The sequence below is a fragment of the Heptranchias perlo genome, chromosome 11 (assembly GCF_035084215.1).
Source record: "Heptranchias perlo isolate sHepPer1 chromosome 11, sHepPer1.hap1, whole genome shotgun sequence".
Lineage (NCBI taxonomy): Eukaryota > Metazoa > Chordata > Chondrichthyes > Hexanchiformes > Hexanchidae > Heptranchias > Heptranchias perlo.
In genome coordinates, this window is record NC_090335.1 from 24,093,278 (window position 1) to 24,111,846 (window position 18,569).

The 18,569-nt window shown below is 45.7% G+C and overlaps 1 protein-coding gene across 1 annotated transcript in view; it reads right to left on the reverse strand.

Moving 5' to 3' along the window:
* Positions 1-18,569, reverse strand: part of egfl6 (EGF-like-domain, multiple 6) — a 77,386-nt gene that overhangs the window by 51,977 nt on the left and 6,840 nt on the right. Inside the window, exons 2-5 of the mRNA XM_067992714.1 lie at positions 8,849-8,955; positions 4,795-4,887; positions 2,031-2,150; positions 273-392 (exon numbers count right to left, since the gene is read on the reverse strand). Of these exons, the coding sequence (XP_067848815.1) occupies positions 273-392; positions 2,031-2,150; positions 4,795-4,887; positions 8,849-8,955 (440 nt within the window). The remainder of the gene's footprint in view (positions 1-272; positions 393-2,030; positions 2,151-4,794; positions 4,888-8,848; positions 8,956-18,569) is intronic.

An 18,569-nucleotide genomic window follows, 5' to 3' on the forward strand; every position in this document is an offset into this window, starting at 1 on the left:
CATTGGCTGTAAAGCGCTTTGGGACGTCCTGAGGTCGTGAAAGGTGCAAGATCTTTCTTCTTTCTTTACATAGAAACTAAGAGATACCCATCACCGATTACATAGAAAATAATGGATAGTCAACACTAATGAGAGAATTTAATGGATGCTTGTCACTGATTACATTGAAAATAATAGATAACAGAGAATAATGAATACCCATCAAAGAAACAGTTTTTTCTGTAAATCGTTTTTTTTACTAATAACACATGAGATTAGAGTGATGCACAGACCTACACAGGTTTTTCCGTCTGGTCCTAGTTGAAGTCCAGTAGATGGACAAAGGCAGTGGATCTCTCCCTTCACATCCTCACAGCCATACTGACAGTTTGCCATAGCACATGTCCTGGAATCTAAAAACCACCAAATCAGTGAGTTCATATACGACCCACAAACACACAAAAATACAAAGGAAAAAAACCCCACAACAATATTTGGAATGTTCTTTCTCATCCTTTTTTTGGGTGACAGAAATTTAATCCTGTTCTGAATCTTTGCTAATGCAGGTTCCATAGATACAGGGAGCTGTGTACTGGAAAAAAAACACTATATTTTATTTCAATATTTTTATTCTTCACAGTTCCCAAGGAAAAATGACAACTGAAAAGTGCATTCCTTATTCGATCTGTCACTTAAAGCTAGAGGTTATTTCCTACATAAAAGGTTGATTGGGATAGGGCTAAGGACCATTTTGTTAGTTTAATTTTTGTTCATGGTAGCGTTAATTTATTAATTTGGGATTTATTGCTGGATGAAACAAATCATTATAAAATGGAACTACTGAGCTTGACAGGTAGCATTGATTGATGATCAATTCAGAGCTAAAAACTGATAAAGGTTTAAGTTAGTCACCAATTAAAGTATGTCCCCTTATTCATTAATGCTAAATATCTGCCATGCTGCCAGTAACAAAGATGGTGACCTGTTAGCATTATTGCTGCTTCAGTGGCATAGTGCATTGTAATTTGGAGTTCCAGGGCACTGTGCCACAGACTGGTAGAGCATGAGTTTGTACCTGTGATTGCCCATACAGTGAACTCCTGATCGCAGCTGTGCTGTCGGAGAAGTATTCTGCAGAGACTAGGCATCTCCCCAAAAGAAGGTAGAGAAAAATGAAGGCTAAATCACCCCATGTCATTCTGCACACCTCCTACTAGTCAGTTTATACAGCAGCACTATCGGAGACCTGGCAGTGGGCTGTGTGGATGACGTGTAACTTGGGAAGGTCTAGCCCTACTCCCTGGAACCCCCTACCTAAATCTCTCCGTACCTCCACTTCTCTCTCAACCGTCTCAAAACCCATCTTTTTGATCAAGCTTTTGGTCATCTCTCCTAACTCTCCCACCATGGCTCAGAATTCATTGCTTTATCGCTTTTATTTATTAATTTTTTTTTGTTCCCGCCCCTTCTGTAAAGTTCCTCAGGGCTCTTTCTATGTAAATGGTGCTAGATAAATCCAGATTGTTGTTGTTACTATTAAGATAGTCTAAGATATTCTAGGTGGAATTACTGAAAAGGTGGGGGCGGGGGGAAAGCACTCACTGAAAGCATGGGGATAAATTTAACCTAACTCGCCGGGTGGGAAACCTGTGGGATCGCGTAGAATGCTGGTTTTACACCGCACTCAATATTACTCTCCAGTGAAGGGCGGGGTGTAAAACCAGCCTTGCACCCTATCCCGTCAGTTTCCCGATGAGCGGGTTACGTTAAAATTGGCCACTATATCTCCCATTACAGAAATCTTCACCTTTAATTGCACAGTATTCTGTCGAGGACTAAACCTAATATTCTCTTATTGTGTTCGCAAAACATCTAATGGGTGTTGCCGCTGAGCTTTTAAGAAATGTGTGTTTCGAGCAGCCTCGAAAATACCAAAAGTCACACTGAGTGATGTAATGTTGAAAACTAGCTAGGAGTACAACATAATGAACCCAACAGATGATACATGCAACAGGAATATTATCACACCATTCCAGGGATGGTTTACTCACTAGCACATATGCCATCTGGCATCAGCATGTAGCCATTCAGACAGTAGCATTTGTAGCTGCCATGTGTGTTCATACATCTGTGCTCACAGGGCCTTGGCTTCAGTCCACATTCGTTAAAATCTGTAGCAACCAAAAAACATTGGAGCAAAAACAAGAATAGCTGAAAGAACTGTTTTTATTTGTTTGACAATCATAGACTCAGAGCACAGAAGGAGGTCATTCGGCCCATCGTGCCTGTGTCGGCTCTTTGAAAGAACTATCCAATTCGTCCCATTTCCTTGCCCTTTCCCCATAGCCCTGCAAATTTTTCCCCTTCAAATCTTTATCCAATTCCCTTTCGAAAGTTATTATTGAATCTGTTTCCACCACCCTTTCAGGCATTGCAGTCCAGATCATAACAACTCGCTGCGTAAATAAATATTTCCTCATTTCGCCTCTAGATCTTTTGCCAATTACCTTAAATCTGTGTCCTTTAGTTACCAACCCTTCTGCCAATGGGAACAGTTTCTCCTTATTTACTCTATCAAAACCCGTCATGATTTTGAACACCTCTATTAAATCTCCCCTTAACCTTCTCTGCTCTAAAGAGTTCGATTTAAATGATTTTTAACACTCTTGAGTAGCACACGAATGCGCAAAGTGTTCAAAGGGCTTTGAAAACACAAACGGGGTGAAGTCATGCTGTTTAATATTAACATACGAATGGGTGGGGGGAGGGGTGGAAGAAGAGTGCCACCCTGAATTGGTGAAATGAAGTAATTAATTGAGGCACTGAAGTCAGATTAATGTATTAAATTAATAGATTGGATTGGTGAATTAAAAATAGCCTTATCAGAGAATAAGTGAAATGAAGTAAATAAAGTGGGGTACAGAACTCAGCAATTAATACATTTAACTGGCAGGTTTGAGGAATTAAAAGTGGACTTACAGAGAATTGGGGGGAAATGCTAATAAGTAAATAAATAAAGCCTGATTGGTGAGTAGCATGAGGCAAGACATCAAAGTCAGGAAGACATGAAGGGAGGAGGCTAGTATCAGAACCAAAGGGAGCAGGGAGACAAAGGGAAAAAAAGTTGGGATCCGGGATAGGGAACACAGGGAGAGGCCGTGCAGCTGAAGTAGAAAGGAACATGCAATCTCACCTGTGGCCCGAACCTGGCAGCAAGTAAGGAAGAATGTTTTTTGCCTACGCACGGCTGCCAAGGTAAGTGTGCAGACGTGCAACAACATGCTGCCTTGCTGCTTTATAGCTCTTCACTGTAGACTTGGAACAGCATCATAGAGGGTGAATGGAGTGAACTGTGCCATATTTCAGCGTTCTAAATTCTCAAATATGCTCATGTTCTTCCATTGAAGTGTGTCTTGTTGCCGTGTGAAAGTGCTGACCATGACACCCATTAAATATGGCCAGTAGCGAGCACCAAGTACTATGGTGCACCAGGTTTCTTAATGGTGCCTGTTCACACAATCACTGAAGATAGCTAACATCCTTGGCACTTGGACAGCATTCAGGGATTCAGAGTTCACAGCGTGTACCTTTATAGCTGAACATCAGTACGTCATTTTGGAGTGTGTCAACAAGCCTATACATTTTAAGGGCATGAGTGGGGTGTCCACAACCCACACCTATATAGTACTGCATGATGGCCTGACTGCTCAAAGCACTTTATGATCATGCTCAGCCCATATTGGGCACGGAGCAGACGTCAGGCCTCAGGCCTCAGGACTCTGCGTCTGATAGTACGGGGCCCTGCAGACCAAAGTGCTGCGGGGCTTCTGGTGCTTTCCATTGATATAATGGCCCCTATTGCCTAGATACAATGTGATATTACATCTACGTGGCGAGGACTAAATATATCACACTTGAGATTCATTACTTGTAGTGTAATGGTTGGTGCACTCTTCCTATACATGTATTACACTGTCTATTTGGACATCCTATTTCTAACATAAGTCTGAGAGGTGTAATACCAGTCTTTTTTATAATCCATTCTCATGTTATAGGTGTCTCTGATAAGGCTAGCATTTATTCCCATCCCTAGTTGCCCTTGAGAAGTTGGTGGTGGGCCTTCTTTTTGAATTGCTGCAGTCTGTGGTGAAGATGCTCCCACAGTGCTGTTTCACAGGGAGTTCCAGGATTTTTTGACCCAGTGACGATGTAGGAACGGCCAATAATAGTCCAAGTCGGGATGGTGTGTGATTTGTAGGGGAACTTGAAGGTGATGGTGTACCCATGCACCTACTGCCCTTGTCGTTTTAGTTGGTGGAGGTCAAGGGTTTGGGAGGTGCTGAGCAGTCAAATGAGTAAAATTACTGCAAAACTAATTTAAAGTCTCCACAGAATATTACACTAACCGTGAAACAAATGAAAGAGGTTAAATTCTAGTTTACCTCGACCTATCTTACAGTGCAGCTATACTGTTGGTACCAGCAACAACACCAATACCCTTTACAAAGCAGCATGAAGGGACAGTGCAAATTATCTGTGCACATTGGGCGGGGAAGAGGCAAAATGTCAAATCCTTGGGGTCCAGTGCCCACAGACTTGAGCGCAAGGCCCCACCAAAGCATGTACTCATGCTTGGATGCATTGGCACAACCTTAGGTGGTTTGAGGCCAATCTACCATTGGCTGCACGTACACTGCAGAATATAGATACAGAAGCTTAAGCTTTGGGGTTTGCTGCCTGGAAGACATGATGGTTTCACTCAACTTAAATTAAGTACTTGGAGCATTAGAAGTCTTCAACGGTCTTGGCACTTACCTTGGTTGCATGTTTTACCAGTAAATCCTGGGTAACATTTACATTTATTTGACCCGATACATTCTCCATGTTTACATCCATGTTCACAGACAGCTGAAACGAGATCACATCAACAGAATTAGTATTTGACCAGCTTGCTACATTCTTCTATGAAGTGAACTGAGGTTTTTACTGCAAAGTAACTAAGAAAGTAGGACCAGAGAACTTAAATGGATATTAGTGAAAAGTAAATTTACAACAGATACCAGAAATACTGCTTTACTCAAAGAGGGATTCATTTCCCAACCTGCATCTGAGACAGACACAAGAGATTTATCATTTAAATAAAACCCAAAGCTGTAACTTGCTTTTCAGTCCAAGTAGAATGAACCAGTTCAATTCTGCTAAAGGGTTTCCATCCAAAATCCTAACTTGTTTTTTTCTCTTTTTGGATGCTGATGGACTGGCTGTGGATTTCCAGCATTTATCTTCTTTTTAAATCAAATTCTGATCAGCTGATGGTTCTGGCCTAGGTTCATCCTCGTCCCCGCTATGAGCTATAATTTACATGTACGTCAATGAATGTCGATGTGACTAAATGACATGGGAGTTAGGAGGAAATTTCCCACTTTGTTATTAGTCGTTAATCTGATCACCAATCATGTGTGAGTTACTTGCTCTGATTGATTACCCATCATTTTTTTTAAATGACTGTTCATATATGGTTTTATGGTAACACCAGGGAAATCATCAGACACTTTTAGCTAAAATCAGACAATCTGTTTTTAATGGAGACTTAAACTTCAATCTGCCAATCACAGTGGTAAATCAGCTCTAGGGTAGAGCAGGCTCCCGCTCAATGTGCTCAAGGCAGAGTTGTCAGCACTGGGAGATGTTAGGGATGCCATTTCTAGTCAGTAAATGCCTACAAACCCATTGATAGGTTAAATCTGTGTTGATTTGGAAGGGGCAGATATTAAAATTAGATCAATTTTTAAACAAAATAATTGAATCTCTCCTAAAAGGTTGCTGCTTTTTACCAAAGCCAAATTGGGGCGATGCTAAAAGTGGGATCATAGTTGCTCCATCATGAATGAATTTTGATGTTTCTTCTGTTGATAAAAATTCAATTAAAAGCCTTAATAACCCTCTACAGGATAAGCCATAAGTGGAAAATGGCCTCAGCACCTCTAGAAAGGGGAGAAATTTGGCAGGATTCCCTCTCCTGATCAAAATCTGATGATCTCCTCATGTTTTTTCATTTTCTTTTTATATTCATTCTCATGATGTGGCTGTCGCTGGCAAGGCATTTATCAATCTCCAATGCTATGCCTTCAGTAGACAAATAGCCTGCTAATACTCTGTGTAGGCTCACACATGAGGGAAGAATGACCGTGTGGGTAAGATACCTGTGGACCTGTACCCTAGCAAGAGTCATCGGGCCTCAAGATCCTGCAGCCCGCTCCACCGGCATAATTGCGGCGCAGCAGGCACTGCTGACATCCACCGCTCGTCCCACCAGAGTAGCCAAGGTCACGGAGAGGTCAGCTTATTATAATATTACCAGCATGCACCTGCTAGAGGAGGAAGCAGGAAATCAGGTGCCTGATGGCTGCCTGTGGGAAGCTGATGCTCCTACTCACAGAAGTGCCAGCAAACAAGCTGATTGGCCCCCTTTATAGGAGGACCAAGCCAAACAAGCATTTCTAGGGTGTACCCAACCATATCCCCAGCCTGGAGACCCCAGTGGTCCTCACTTCTAACCCTTGGGTGACTTGTATGGTGGGTTCATCCCTAACCCTAACCCTAACCCAGCATCCAGGTCGATGGGCAGAAGGGAGGCCTGGATCGAGGAAATTCCTGGTGTACGAAATCTCTCCCCTTAGACCCTTCTCCTCTGATATTGGGGGCCATGGTTGGGGTGGACAGAAGTCTCACCTGCCCCAGGGCCCTGCACTAATTGCCAGCCGCAAGGATTCTGGGTGAACACCTGGAACTTCTGGGTCCCACCAGAATTTCTGTCCCCTCCAGGCCTGTTAAGTCTGACTTCCAGCAGTGGCCCCAGAGGGGTTCTGGGCTCAACACCTTCTAGGGAGAAGGAAAGAAATAAAGGGGGGAAATTGGGGATAAAAAAAGAATATTTTGAGGCAAATAGTCTACTGCGCAGTTGGGAGAGGGGAGAATATAGCTGACCAGACAGTATTGCCTCACACATCCTATCAGTTCATTACTCTACAGCATTGGCAACGGTTTTGTTAAGTCTGTGGCTCGGAATCATTCCACCCTCTCTGGGGGTGAAGGAGGAAGCATCCCTGCAGGCGACCATATTTCCTGCACATTCCCAAAACCATTTAGTTCTGCTTGCTGTACAATTTTAAATACAAATCCATATGTTGGAATAAATTTTGGTCGCAAAGCTGCATTCAGCCTCGTATCTTCCCCAAACCACAGGTCGCCACGACACTATTTCATTCATGCTATCAATATACTCGTCGATGAACAGTAGCATTAAGGACAATATGATATTAATCAGGAAATAATGCTGCAAGGTGTAACTATTCAGACATCCTGCACCAGATTAATTAAAAGCAATTCATATTGGAATAGACATCTAAGTTACAGCTTGATGTGATGTGAGGCAAACCGTTCAGACGGAGTGAACCAGACACACAGCTGTTAGCCTCACTTGTCTAAGACATGTTTATATGTTGAGATTGGAGCCAAACGTAGATTCTAACGCAGCTAAGACTTAAATCTGAGTTGGTGGGAAAAGTTCTAGACACAAAATTACGACCCTGTGCAGCAGCTTTCATCGGATGCTTCATACAGTTACTTCAAGCCATTGGCAAAGCAGGTGTGTACACTTCCTGCAGTCTGTTTGCACAGACAGGTTCTCACAAGTCTCCCTCAGAGTGATGATCCAGGAATTTTAATCAGACTTCAAGGACAAAAACTCCACGAGGTTTCCCAATTACTGTTATTATTCAGCTACAGCTTTCTATCTGGCAGCGAGCTTCAACACAAGTACCACACAGGAGGCCAATGACAACGGATAAAGGCACATGATTGGAGATATTTTATACCCCATTTGTGCTATGGAAGTACATCTGAAACTTGTGCCACTGGAGGCACTTTCATTGTTTAGGCGATATTGGGATTTTACATTGTAGAACATCACCTTGGAAGGGGTTTTGTTCCCCGACTCTGGAGGGACCTGGTTTCTACCAGGTGGAGGGGGGAGGGGGTAGCGTAGGGGAGTTGAAATCGACCCCTGTGAATCTGAGTGTGAATTCCGTGGTGGGCAATATTTATGGCTATCTCCTGAGACTGAAGGTTGTGGGTTAAAGCCCCACTATGGACGAGCACTTCAGTGCAGTACTGAGGGAATGCTACATTGTTGGAGGAGCTCCCTTTCAGATCAGGTGTTAAACTAAGGCCCTATCTGCCTGCCTCCATGGCCTCACCTCTCCCTACTGCCATAACTTCCACCAGCCCCACATGTGATCATAAACTCTCTGTTCCTCTAATTCCTGCCTCTTGTGCATCTCCCCTTCCTTCCCTTCCCATTGGTGGTTGTGCCTTCAACCGTCTAGGTCCAACTCTCTGTAATTCCCTCCATAAACCCCTCCACCTCTCTCTACTCCTTTAAGGCCCTCCTTAGAACCCACCTCTTTTACTAAGCTTTTGGTCATCCTCCTCTTTGCTTCAACTGAATTTTTGGCTCGACGGCCATTCTTCCCATGCCTCTGTGTAGTGCTTTGGAGCATCTTTCTACATTTAAGGCGCTGTTTGTGGTCTCTTGCTGTGCACAAATTGGCAGTCATATTTGCCAACATAACAACAGTGACTGCACTTCAAAAGTAACTTCATTTGTTGTGAGCGCTTTGGGGCATCCTGAGAGTGTGAAAGGCACTAGATAAATGCAACTTTTTACTTTCTTTCACTCTGAAGTGACAAGATATGCCACTGATCCACTGACCAGCAAATTAATTCATGTTACGGTATTTTCAGATAAGGATTAAGCTTCAGTTCATTGTATCAGAAAGGCAGGAGAAGGTATATGCTGCTCTTGTACCTTCACAGTGTCCCTTGTAATTCTTTTTCCATCCATAGCAGCATTCAAGCCGTGATCCGTAGCGACAAACTCCGGACTGAATTCCGGAATGTCTTCGATCTCGAAAACTGGGAGAAGAAAAACACAGACCTGTCACCATTTCGTTAGAGTTATGATCTGTCTTTTTTCCCTCAGACTGCTTAAAAGCTTGTGTTTAAAGCTGATAACCTTCCGAATCAATAATACCAGCAGTGGCTCAGGAGCTGCTCATGGCTCTTCTATTCCTCACGTGTGTCTCTTTGACCTATGACCATATGACCGTGGTATAACTATCTGAGCCACTGAAGCTGCAGCACTATGCGTCCGGGAAGTGTTACTTTCTACGGAGCTGCACTTTCAAGGGTGCCAGACTGGTGCATTATATGCAGGACAGGGGTGGGCCTGGACCAGACAGGGGGGTCAGGGGAATGACTGGAATTTATGGCCTAGATTTTCCTACAAAAAAAACACCACCAATTTCTAGTCTGGCAAGCAAAATGATGTGGAGAGGTGTCCCGCCCCTAAAAATGGCTGCTGCAATTTCCCTCCCATGACCCTGCTGTGATCCTGATTCACCCGCTGGAAGCACGCCCTGATACATTTTTGAAGCGGGGTGGCCAAGTGCCCCCCAAGATCTCTCTGTGTTTCCACCCACTTACCACCTCTACAAATAACCACCACTATAAAGGTGGCAATGCTGAGCCTGTACAGTGCCCGACAGGCAGGAAGAGATTCGTAAGGTGAAGAGTCACACAGGAGTGTGATTCTGCAGTATTGTTTTGCCAGGGAGTCACTTCCAATACTTTGAAGCTTACAGTTTCTGAGCATTTGAAGGTACTTTGTGAAACTTGCTGAGTATTTAAAGGGAGTTCTGCATAATTCCCACTGAGGATTCTAGTATTCCTGTAGAGGATGATGAGGACACAGTGAAGGAAAGGGTAGAAGCTAGGCAGCAGGCACAGAGGCAACACCCAACCCGCAGGTATCCATACCACAGGTTCTACAGACCACGGAGGTCCAAAAAGGTAACGTTTCCCACTGACGCCGTGACTGAGATATGTCACCTGTCGGAATCTGACTTGTGGACTCTTCTTACCAGGGGCACTGCCTTATCTGTGGCTGTGAAGGTGACAACAGCACCAGGTTTCCAGATGCTTCCAGGAAACCTCTGATATCATTCGTCATATCAGTGAGTCAGCAGTTCATCGCTGCATTAGACAGGTCATGGATGCCTTGTCCAGGCCTCTGAGTATATTCATTTCCACATGAACCCACCAAAGCATAGAGAGAGAGCCATCAACTTCTTCTGAGTGGCTGGACTCTGACAAGTGCAGGGTGCCATTGATGCCATCCTTGAGGCTATAAAGGCCTCATTTGAAAGCCCCATCAACTTCACAAACAGGAAGGTAGTTCATTCCCTGAAAGTCCAGATAGTGAGTGATGCTCGACATCTCATTATGCCTGTCAGTGCATGCTATCTAGGGAGTAGCCATGATTAATTTATTCTCAGGCAATCCAGGATACCTGCACTGCTCAGTCAGAGCAAAGTGACGGGATGGCTGATAGGAGAGAGGAGTACCCAAGTCAGCCTTGGCTGATGACATCTTTTAGAAATCCAAGGACAGAGGCCGAAAACAGGTGTATAAGGCCTATGCCACAACCAAGATCATTGTGGAACAGATCATCAGAATTCTAAAGTCCTATTTCTGGTGCCTGGGAGGGGACCCCTGCTGTATAGTCCAACAAGGATTTCCAGAATTGTAGTGGCTTGCTGTATCCTCCAGAATTTGGCCATTTGAAAGGGATTGGGTCTTCCAAGCACAGAGGGTAAAGAGGAAGAAGAAGCTGGAGACCAATCCCCTGCTGATGATGAAGAAGCCCAGGGGGTGCACCCCCGGTGCCAGCAGCACATGCCATCAGGCAGGAGACCGTCTTCCAATCATCCATCCATCTGCATGATAAATAAACCCCTTCATGATTCCCTTGCCTTGCTCTCAGACAATCATTCAGCTAATCTGTAATACCTCTAATATCCTCTCTGGAAGAAGATAGTTATAAACATTAATCATATAAGACAGACAACAGAAGGCCTCCCTGCAAAAAATACACAAACACACTGAATTGGAAGAAATGTACATGTTTACTGCCAGCTTGTCCGTTCATTGTATCCTATAACTACTGCTATCTCCGTGACTACCCTTTGTGCCTAAAACTCTTTTCACTTGTGACCCTAACCTCTTCCTCCTATGTGAGGCTACCTCAGTGTGAAAAGGTTGTGAGGTTTGTGGCTGGGACTGTACTGATGGAGACCTCAAGGACTGAAGTTGTAGTCGTCTCAATGAAGCTGATGTCCTTGAACGACCTGCTTCTGGTGTCAGTCACCTGCACGCCCAGAACGCTTACTGGGCCCAGACAAGAAGCTCCCTCCTATGCTTGCTTTGGAGGGGGCTGCTTTGATACCAGCACATTGTCACTGCCATCAGAAGCAGTGATATCTGAGCACGGGCTCAACTGGGCTAATAGTCTGCATGGGAGCAGGTCAAATAGTCCCAATTAAGTAATTAATTCCTGAAATCTATGAGCTAGGATGCCTTTCAGGTCATTTACAGAAGCAATCATTACTGTCACACCTATCTGTAATCTGCTCCAGGCCTACAAACTTCTCCGCCCCCCCCCCCCGCCCCCGACTCTGAATCCTGGCCTTTTGTGAACCCCCCCCCCACCCACTTCCCTTCACTCCCTCATTGACGACCATGCCTTCAGCCGCCTAGGCCAAACACTTTGGAATTACCTGCCTAAGCTCTTCCATCTCGCTATCTCCCTCTCCTCCTTTAGGGACTTCCTTAAAATCCAAGTCTTTGACCAAACTTTGGTCACCCCTTCTTCATCAATTTATTTATGATTACGCCTCTGTGAAGTGCCTTGGGATGTTTTTCTACGTTAAAGGTGCTATATAAATGCAAATTGTTGTTTTATCAGGATCATGAGGGGCAATGAGATTCATTTTGGATTGCTCTACCAAAGAGCTGGCGCAGACATGATGGGTTAACTAGCCTCTACCCTCATGGTAGGACTGTCAAATCTACCCTCATGGTAGGACTGTCAAATCTACCCTCATGGTAGGACTGTCAAATCTACCCTCATGGTAGGACTGTCAAATCTACCCTCATGGTAGGACTGTCAAATCTACCCTCATGGTAGGACTGTCAAATCTACCCTCATGGTAGGACTGTCAAATCTACCCTCATGGTAGGACTGTCAAATCTACCCTCATGGTAGGACTGTCAAATCTACCCTCATGGTAGGACTGTCAAATCTACCCTCATGGTACGACTGTCAAATCTACCCTCATGGTACGACTGTCAAATCTACCCTCATGGTACGACTGTCAAATCTACCCTCATGGTACGACTGTCAAATCTACCCTCATGGTACGACTGTCAAATCTACCCTCATGGTAGGACTGTCAAATCTACCCTCATGGTACGACTGTCAAATCTACCCTCAAGTCTTTCCAAGACTGATTTCCTCCGGTTAAAATTCAATTTACAGTGTTTCCCAAGCGAGCAATTAAAGCAGGAAAAAAAAAAGACATACTTTCTGTTCAAAGTGCTCTCTCAATATCTAGGTGAAAAAAAATCAAATTTAAAAATTATTGATTACCATTTAAAAAAAACCTTTTTCAGTTGCTGTCCAACAGAGACCATTTTAGATCCTTTTCCCTCCAAATCATCTCCCAGGCCAGTTTCATGTTGTAGTTTCTATTAAGATGTATGATGTCACTCCAGGATGGAGAAGGCTGCTCGTGTAGCCCTACATATTAAGTGGCTGTTAGGCCTCTTAGGGACAGCCAGGAAAAGCTTGCTCAGGTGGTCAGAAAATTCTGCTGTCTGCAATGGTGGCAAGTTTGAGTTGCGGTAGATCTAAGTCAGCTGCTTCAACAATTTTGTCACGGTGTTATTAATCCTGAGTTTTATTTTAGATTTAACAAAAAGTCTAATCAAAAAATTTGCAGCACAGAAACAGGCCATTTGGCCCAACTGGTCTATGCCGGTGTTTATGCTCCACACGAGCCTCCTCCCTCCCGAACCCTATCAACATATTATTCTATTCCTTTCTCCCTCATGTACTTATCCAGCTTCCCCTTAAATGCATCTACGCTATTAACCTCAACTACTCCATGTGGTAGCAAGTTCCACAAGCTGTTTGTGGCAGCAGACACAATGGCCCCAATATTTACAGGGAGGTCCTGCTGAGTTTAACGGCACAAAGCTGCAGCCAGAGATTGGAGAGGAGGGAGGAAGAGATCACCGGGGGGGGGCGATCGCGGGGTGGGAAGAAATCGCTGGGGGGCTTCGGATTACAGGTTGAGGGGGAGATCGCTGGTCCGGGGTGGGGGGGGGGGGGAAGTGGGTCTGTGGATCACGGAGAGGGAGGCTGACCACAGCAGGTTTGCTTGGGAGGCAGGGAAAAAAACCACTTACCCGCTGGATCCGCCAGTTCTCGCCTCCCTTTAGCTGCCAGGTTTCCCGAGCCCTGGGAAACCCAGCCCGCAGCCATTAAATTTAATCGTCTGCTATAATCTGTGGCACACAACCTCATTAACATATTTAAATTACTGACCCGCCTCTCGAGAGCAGTTTACTCACCCACCCTGCAACCTGTCTCCATTAAAACAGGAAGTGGGCGCGTTTGAGGCAGGTTGGGGTCGGGTTTCAGATTTTTGAAATTTTAACCTACCCCCCCACCCCCCCAACCCCGACTCCCCCACCAGCCCGTCCTTGGGGGTTAAAATTCTCCCCAGTGACATCACCATAGCACAAATTGGGTCATTGTGGACCCCTCTCTTTATAAATACATCTGCATTTATGGCCCAAACTTTCTTAATGGCAGGTTTGACTTTTCAACCAACTGCATGCAGACGTAAAAACAATACAGGCAAGTGCCTCAGCCTCCAATAAAAGTCCCCTTTAAAAATAGCTAGAATTCCAGCACAGCTGGAAGCACTATTTTTGGTAAGTTGCCAAATTTAGTTATGAACTTTAAAAGCACGAATAGTTGATTATTTGCCATAGGGGTTTTAAATATTTGCGTTAGAGATAAAGCTCAGGATTTTAATCTGGAGTGGGTTTCGGGCAGGTGGTGGGGGGAAATGTGGTGCGAGGGCCAAACGTGATTGACGTTGTCAGATTGAAGCCTGAGCGATTTTAGCTCCCGGACCTCATTTGTAGCTGATTGAGGGGCTGCCTAACCGATAGCATCGGTGAACGGACAGCTTGCTCATTTCTGTGGGCTGCCTGAGGCCTATTTCAAGCGGGAATGCACCTCTTTAAGGGAGGTTTATTGCCAGCTTTCAGATTTCATTGTAATGAAGGAAGTGAATCTCAGAAATGACTCAAGGGGCTACCCATAGGTTTTATGACGCAGCTCTGTGGAGGTCCTGAGAGAGGAAAATACTGTTCCCCCACACCCACAGGAAGATATCCAGGACTGTTATTCAGCAGGCCTGAACAGAGGGTGCTGAGAGGGTCTGTGCCGGGAGCATCACTCCCACGTCCTGGGCTCAATGTATGAAGAGCATCAGTGACCTCACAAGAGTAGCAAGGGTGAGTACAGCTCTTCACCTCTCTCAGTAACACCTGGCAACACTCCTTTCAACCCCTCCCCATCACATCCTTCACCACCAATTACAAGGTCACACTGGACCATCTCTCTTTCTCATTCCAAACACACTCACTTCTTCCTTTGCTCTCTTCACACCAGACACTATCAGCATTCTCTTTCCCTATAGTAGCACTTGCACAACCAGCAATTCCTCCCAGGACGACTTCCTCACTTCACAACCCAGACACTTGGTTTTCCATTCAGCACCCGTCCCTGCCCCCACCCCTCCAACCTGATTCTTCTCCAGCTCTCAGCAGCTGCACAATATGCAGAAACCCCAGACAAGTCCGCTTTCCTTTTCAGTAGCCGCTCACTAACTTTCGCCCTCTCTTTCCGTGGGACAGAACAGCACACAATGCAAATGAGGAGTAAGACAAGGGGGGGGGGGGGGGGGGGGGAGGAATCCCCAACATCACCCAAAAGGAGCAGGATGCCCTGGACATTAGTGGTCAAGCAAAAGGGATGAGCACTGGGAAAGGCTTATCTGAGCAGGGTGTCCGTCTATCACTTCATTCACCTCAGCAAATCGCACGGCCAGCCAGCTGACAACTTCAAGCTGCATTCTGAAGACTGTCAGCTGCTCATGTCTAGCTTATCAATATTATGTAAACTCATTCCTCGTCTCTTTCCTCTGGGTCCTTCTCAGCACCTGGACCTTGCAAAAGACACCTCAGAGGACAATCTTCCTGAGGATGCACCGTCACTGGTTCCATCCCTCCCACGCACCAGCACAGATATTGGCACGCCATGCTTGGGTTACCGAGCGAGTTCGAGGGGTCCGAGGTGGTGAAGCTCCCACCACGAGTGAGCATGAGCAGGTAGTGATGCCAAGGACAGCCCAGGAGACGGCTCGCTGGAGGGCGAGTTCATCTCCCAGCTCTGTTGATCAGGACCGAGTTGCGGACATCCAGGATCCAGCCTTGAAAAGAAGACTCCTTGAGGCACACAAGCAACTGCGCGAGGTATTGGGAGGCCTGCCAAGGAGCTACCACATCATGGCTGAAAGTATGGAAGAGTCAGGTTCCAGCTTGTGTGGTGTCATCTTGCACACTTCAGTCTACCATGCAGCATGTGGCTACCTCCATGGACGTTGCAGTCGGGTTCTCACAACAAGAGTCTGTGTTACCTGCCTTTGCTGTTTTGGTTGCCATCCAGACCCTGGGATCCACCTTGGAAAGACTGGTGGATTGTATTGATAGGGGCTTTCAAGGCGTCACTGATCTCCTCAAGTCTGCTTTTCCCACAGTTCAAGGGGAGTGATGTGCCGCAGCCCCATCAGAGTGGCACTGGTGCTATGGGAGCGGTGTGTAGTGCCCTTTCTCAGGATGTCATCTACTTCTTCACTACCCCCTCATCCAATGCCCACCATGGTGCCAGGAAGTCAGCTGGGCCAGACTGCCCTGGCAGCAGTCGAGGTTTAGTAAACTGCAGCCTGCCCACAGGCTAAAAACCGAGAAGTCACCGGCCACAGGCCCCTCAAGGGTCCTAACAGGAACAAGAGCAGCCTTCCACCCAGCTCTGCTAAAGCCACTGCAGGAACACCTCATCGGGCCATTAGATTGTGGAATCCTTCTGTAAGAAAAGCACTATGGGTTGAACACTTGGGTGTCAAGATTTTTTTTGTTCAATCTACTGTTTGTAAATAAATTCATAGGCCTAGAAATTCGTTGGAGACACGCTCATTATTCAGACGCAAAACAGGCGCCTAAGCTTCCAATATGGCAGGTAGCCTGCGCTTGCTCATTCCGCACTAGAAGTACGCTGTGTGCCGTATTGGATCAGACCGCTCGATAGGCGTCCGCGGAAGAATTTAAAATGCTTACTAAAATATTTAAATGAGGGTCCAATGCTTGTTGTAGGACCCTTTTGTGACAGTGGCCTTCCCCAGCGCCTGACTCGTCAGACATAAACTCGCTTAGCAACTCGTGGCGCTAACAGGCAGGAAGGACCTTTCAGCAACACTATTCAAAGGGCTCATCCACTACATACAGGTGAGTTGCTGGTTTGTCTTGTTAGGTTTCTGGTTAACTTTTGGGCATTTTTTGGCCTGTTTTCTGACTTATAAAACTAAATTCTGACTTCTGAGAAGAAGTTTTTGCTGGTGCTACACTGTTCTTGGCTGCTTTTAAAACAGTTTTACTGCAGACATGGATGGTCTGGTAGGACTGCCTTTAGAGCTGGAGGATGAGGGGGAGCAGCAGAGAAGACAGGACAGAGCAAGAGAAGCTGGGAGAAGAGGGAGGAGGAGGAATGCACTGCGTAGGAGGCCATTCCCACAGCAGGTCTTCTCCTACATAAACTTCTCTGAGGAGCAAAGTCTGAGGCTTCTTCTTTTCACAATTGAGGCTGTCATCGAGCTATATGACATGCTGCAGCCTCACACCAGAGCATGGGCAGGTCTGCCTGTGGCCCTGCTCAGTTTCAACACTAACAACAGCAACAGTCAGCATGGATTTGTTAAGAGAAGGACGTATCTGACTAACTTGATTTAATTTTTTGAGCGGGTAACAAGGAGGGTCGATGAGGGTAACGCGTTTGATATAGTGTACATGGATTTTAGCAAGGCTTTTGACAAGGCCCCACATGGCAGACTGGTCAAAAAAGTAAAAGCCCAAGGGATCCAAGGGAAAGTGGCTACCTGGATCCAAAATTGGCTCACTGGCAGGAAGCAAAGGGTAATGGTTGACGGATGTTTTTGCGACTGGAAGGCTGTTTCCAGTGGGGTCCCGCAAGGCTCAGTACTAGGTCTCTTGCCTTTTGTGGTATATATTAATGATTTGGACTTGAATGTGGCGGGTTTGATCAAGAAGTTTACAGATGATACAAAAATTGGCCGTATGGTTGATAGTGAGGAGGAAAGCTGTAGACTGCAGGTAGATATCAATGGGCTGGTCAGGTGGGCAGAAAAGTGGCAAATGGAATTCAATCTGGAGAAATGTGAGGTAATGCATTTGGGGTGGGGGCAAACAAGGCAAGGGAGTACACAATAAATGGGAGTATACTGGGAGGTGTAGAGGAACAAAAAGACCTTGGAGTGTATGTCCACAGATCCCTGAAGGTAGCAGGACAGGTAGATAAGGTGGTTAAAAAGGCATAGGGGATACTTTCCTTTAATAGCTGAAGCATAGAATATAAGAGCAGGGAGGTTATGCTAGAACTGTATAAAACAATGGTTAGGCCACAGCTTGAGTACTACGTAGTGTTCTGGTCACAACATTACAGGAAAGATATGATTGCACTAGAGAGGGTACAGAGGAGATTTACGAGGATGTTGCCAGGGTTGGAGAATTTTAGCTGTGAGAGAAGATTGGATAGGCTGGGGTTGTTTTCTTTGGAACAAAGGAGGCTGAGGGGAGATGTAATTGAGGTATATAAAATTATGACAGGACTAAATACAGTGGATAGGGAGGACCTATTTCCCTTAGCAGAGGGGTCAGTGACCAGGGGGGATAGATTTAAAGTAATTGGTAGAAGGATTAGACGGGAGCTGAGGAGAAAGTTTTTCACCCAGAGGTTGTTCTATTTTATTCGTTCATGGGATGTGGGAGTCGCTGGCAAGGCCAGCATTTATTGCCCATCCCTAATTGCCTTTGAGAAGGTGGTGGTGAGCCGCCTTCTTGAACCGCTGCGGTCCGTATGGTGAAGGTACTCCCACAGTGCTGTTAGGAAGGGAGTTCCAGGATTTTGACCCAGCGACGATGAAGGAACAGCAATATATTTCCAATCGGGATGGTGTGTGACTTGGAGGGGAACGTGCAGATGGTGGTGTTCCCATGTGCCTGCTGCCCTTGTCCTTCTAGGTGGTAGAGGTCGCGGGTTTGGGAGGTGCTGTCGAAGAAGCCTTGGCGAGTTGCTGCAATGCATCCTGTGGATGGTACACACTGCAGCCACTGTGCACCGGTGGTGAAGGGAGTGAATGTTTAGGGTGGTGGATGGAGTGCCAATCAAGCGGGCTGCTTTGTCCTGGAGGTGTCAAGCTTCTTGAGTGTTGTTGGAGCTGCACTCATCCAGGCAAGTGGAGAGTATTGTAGATGGTAGA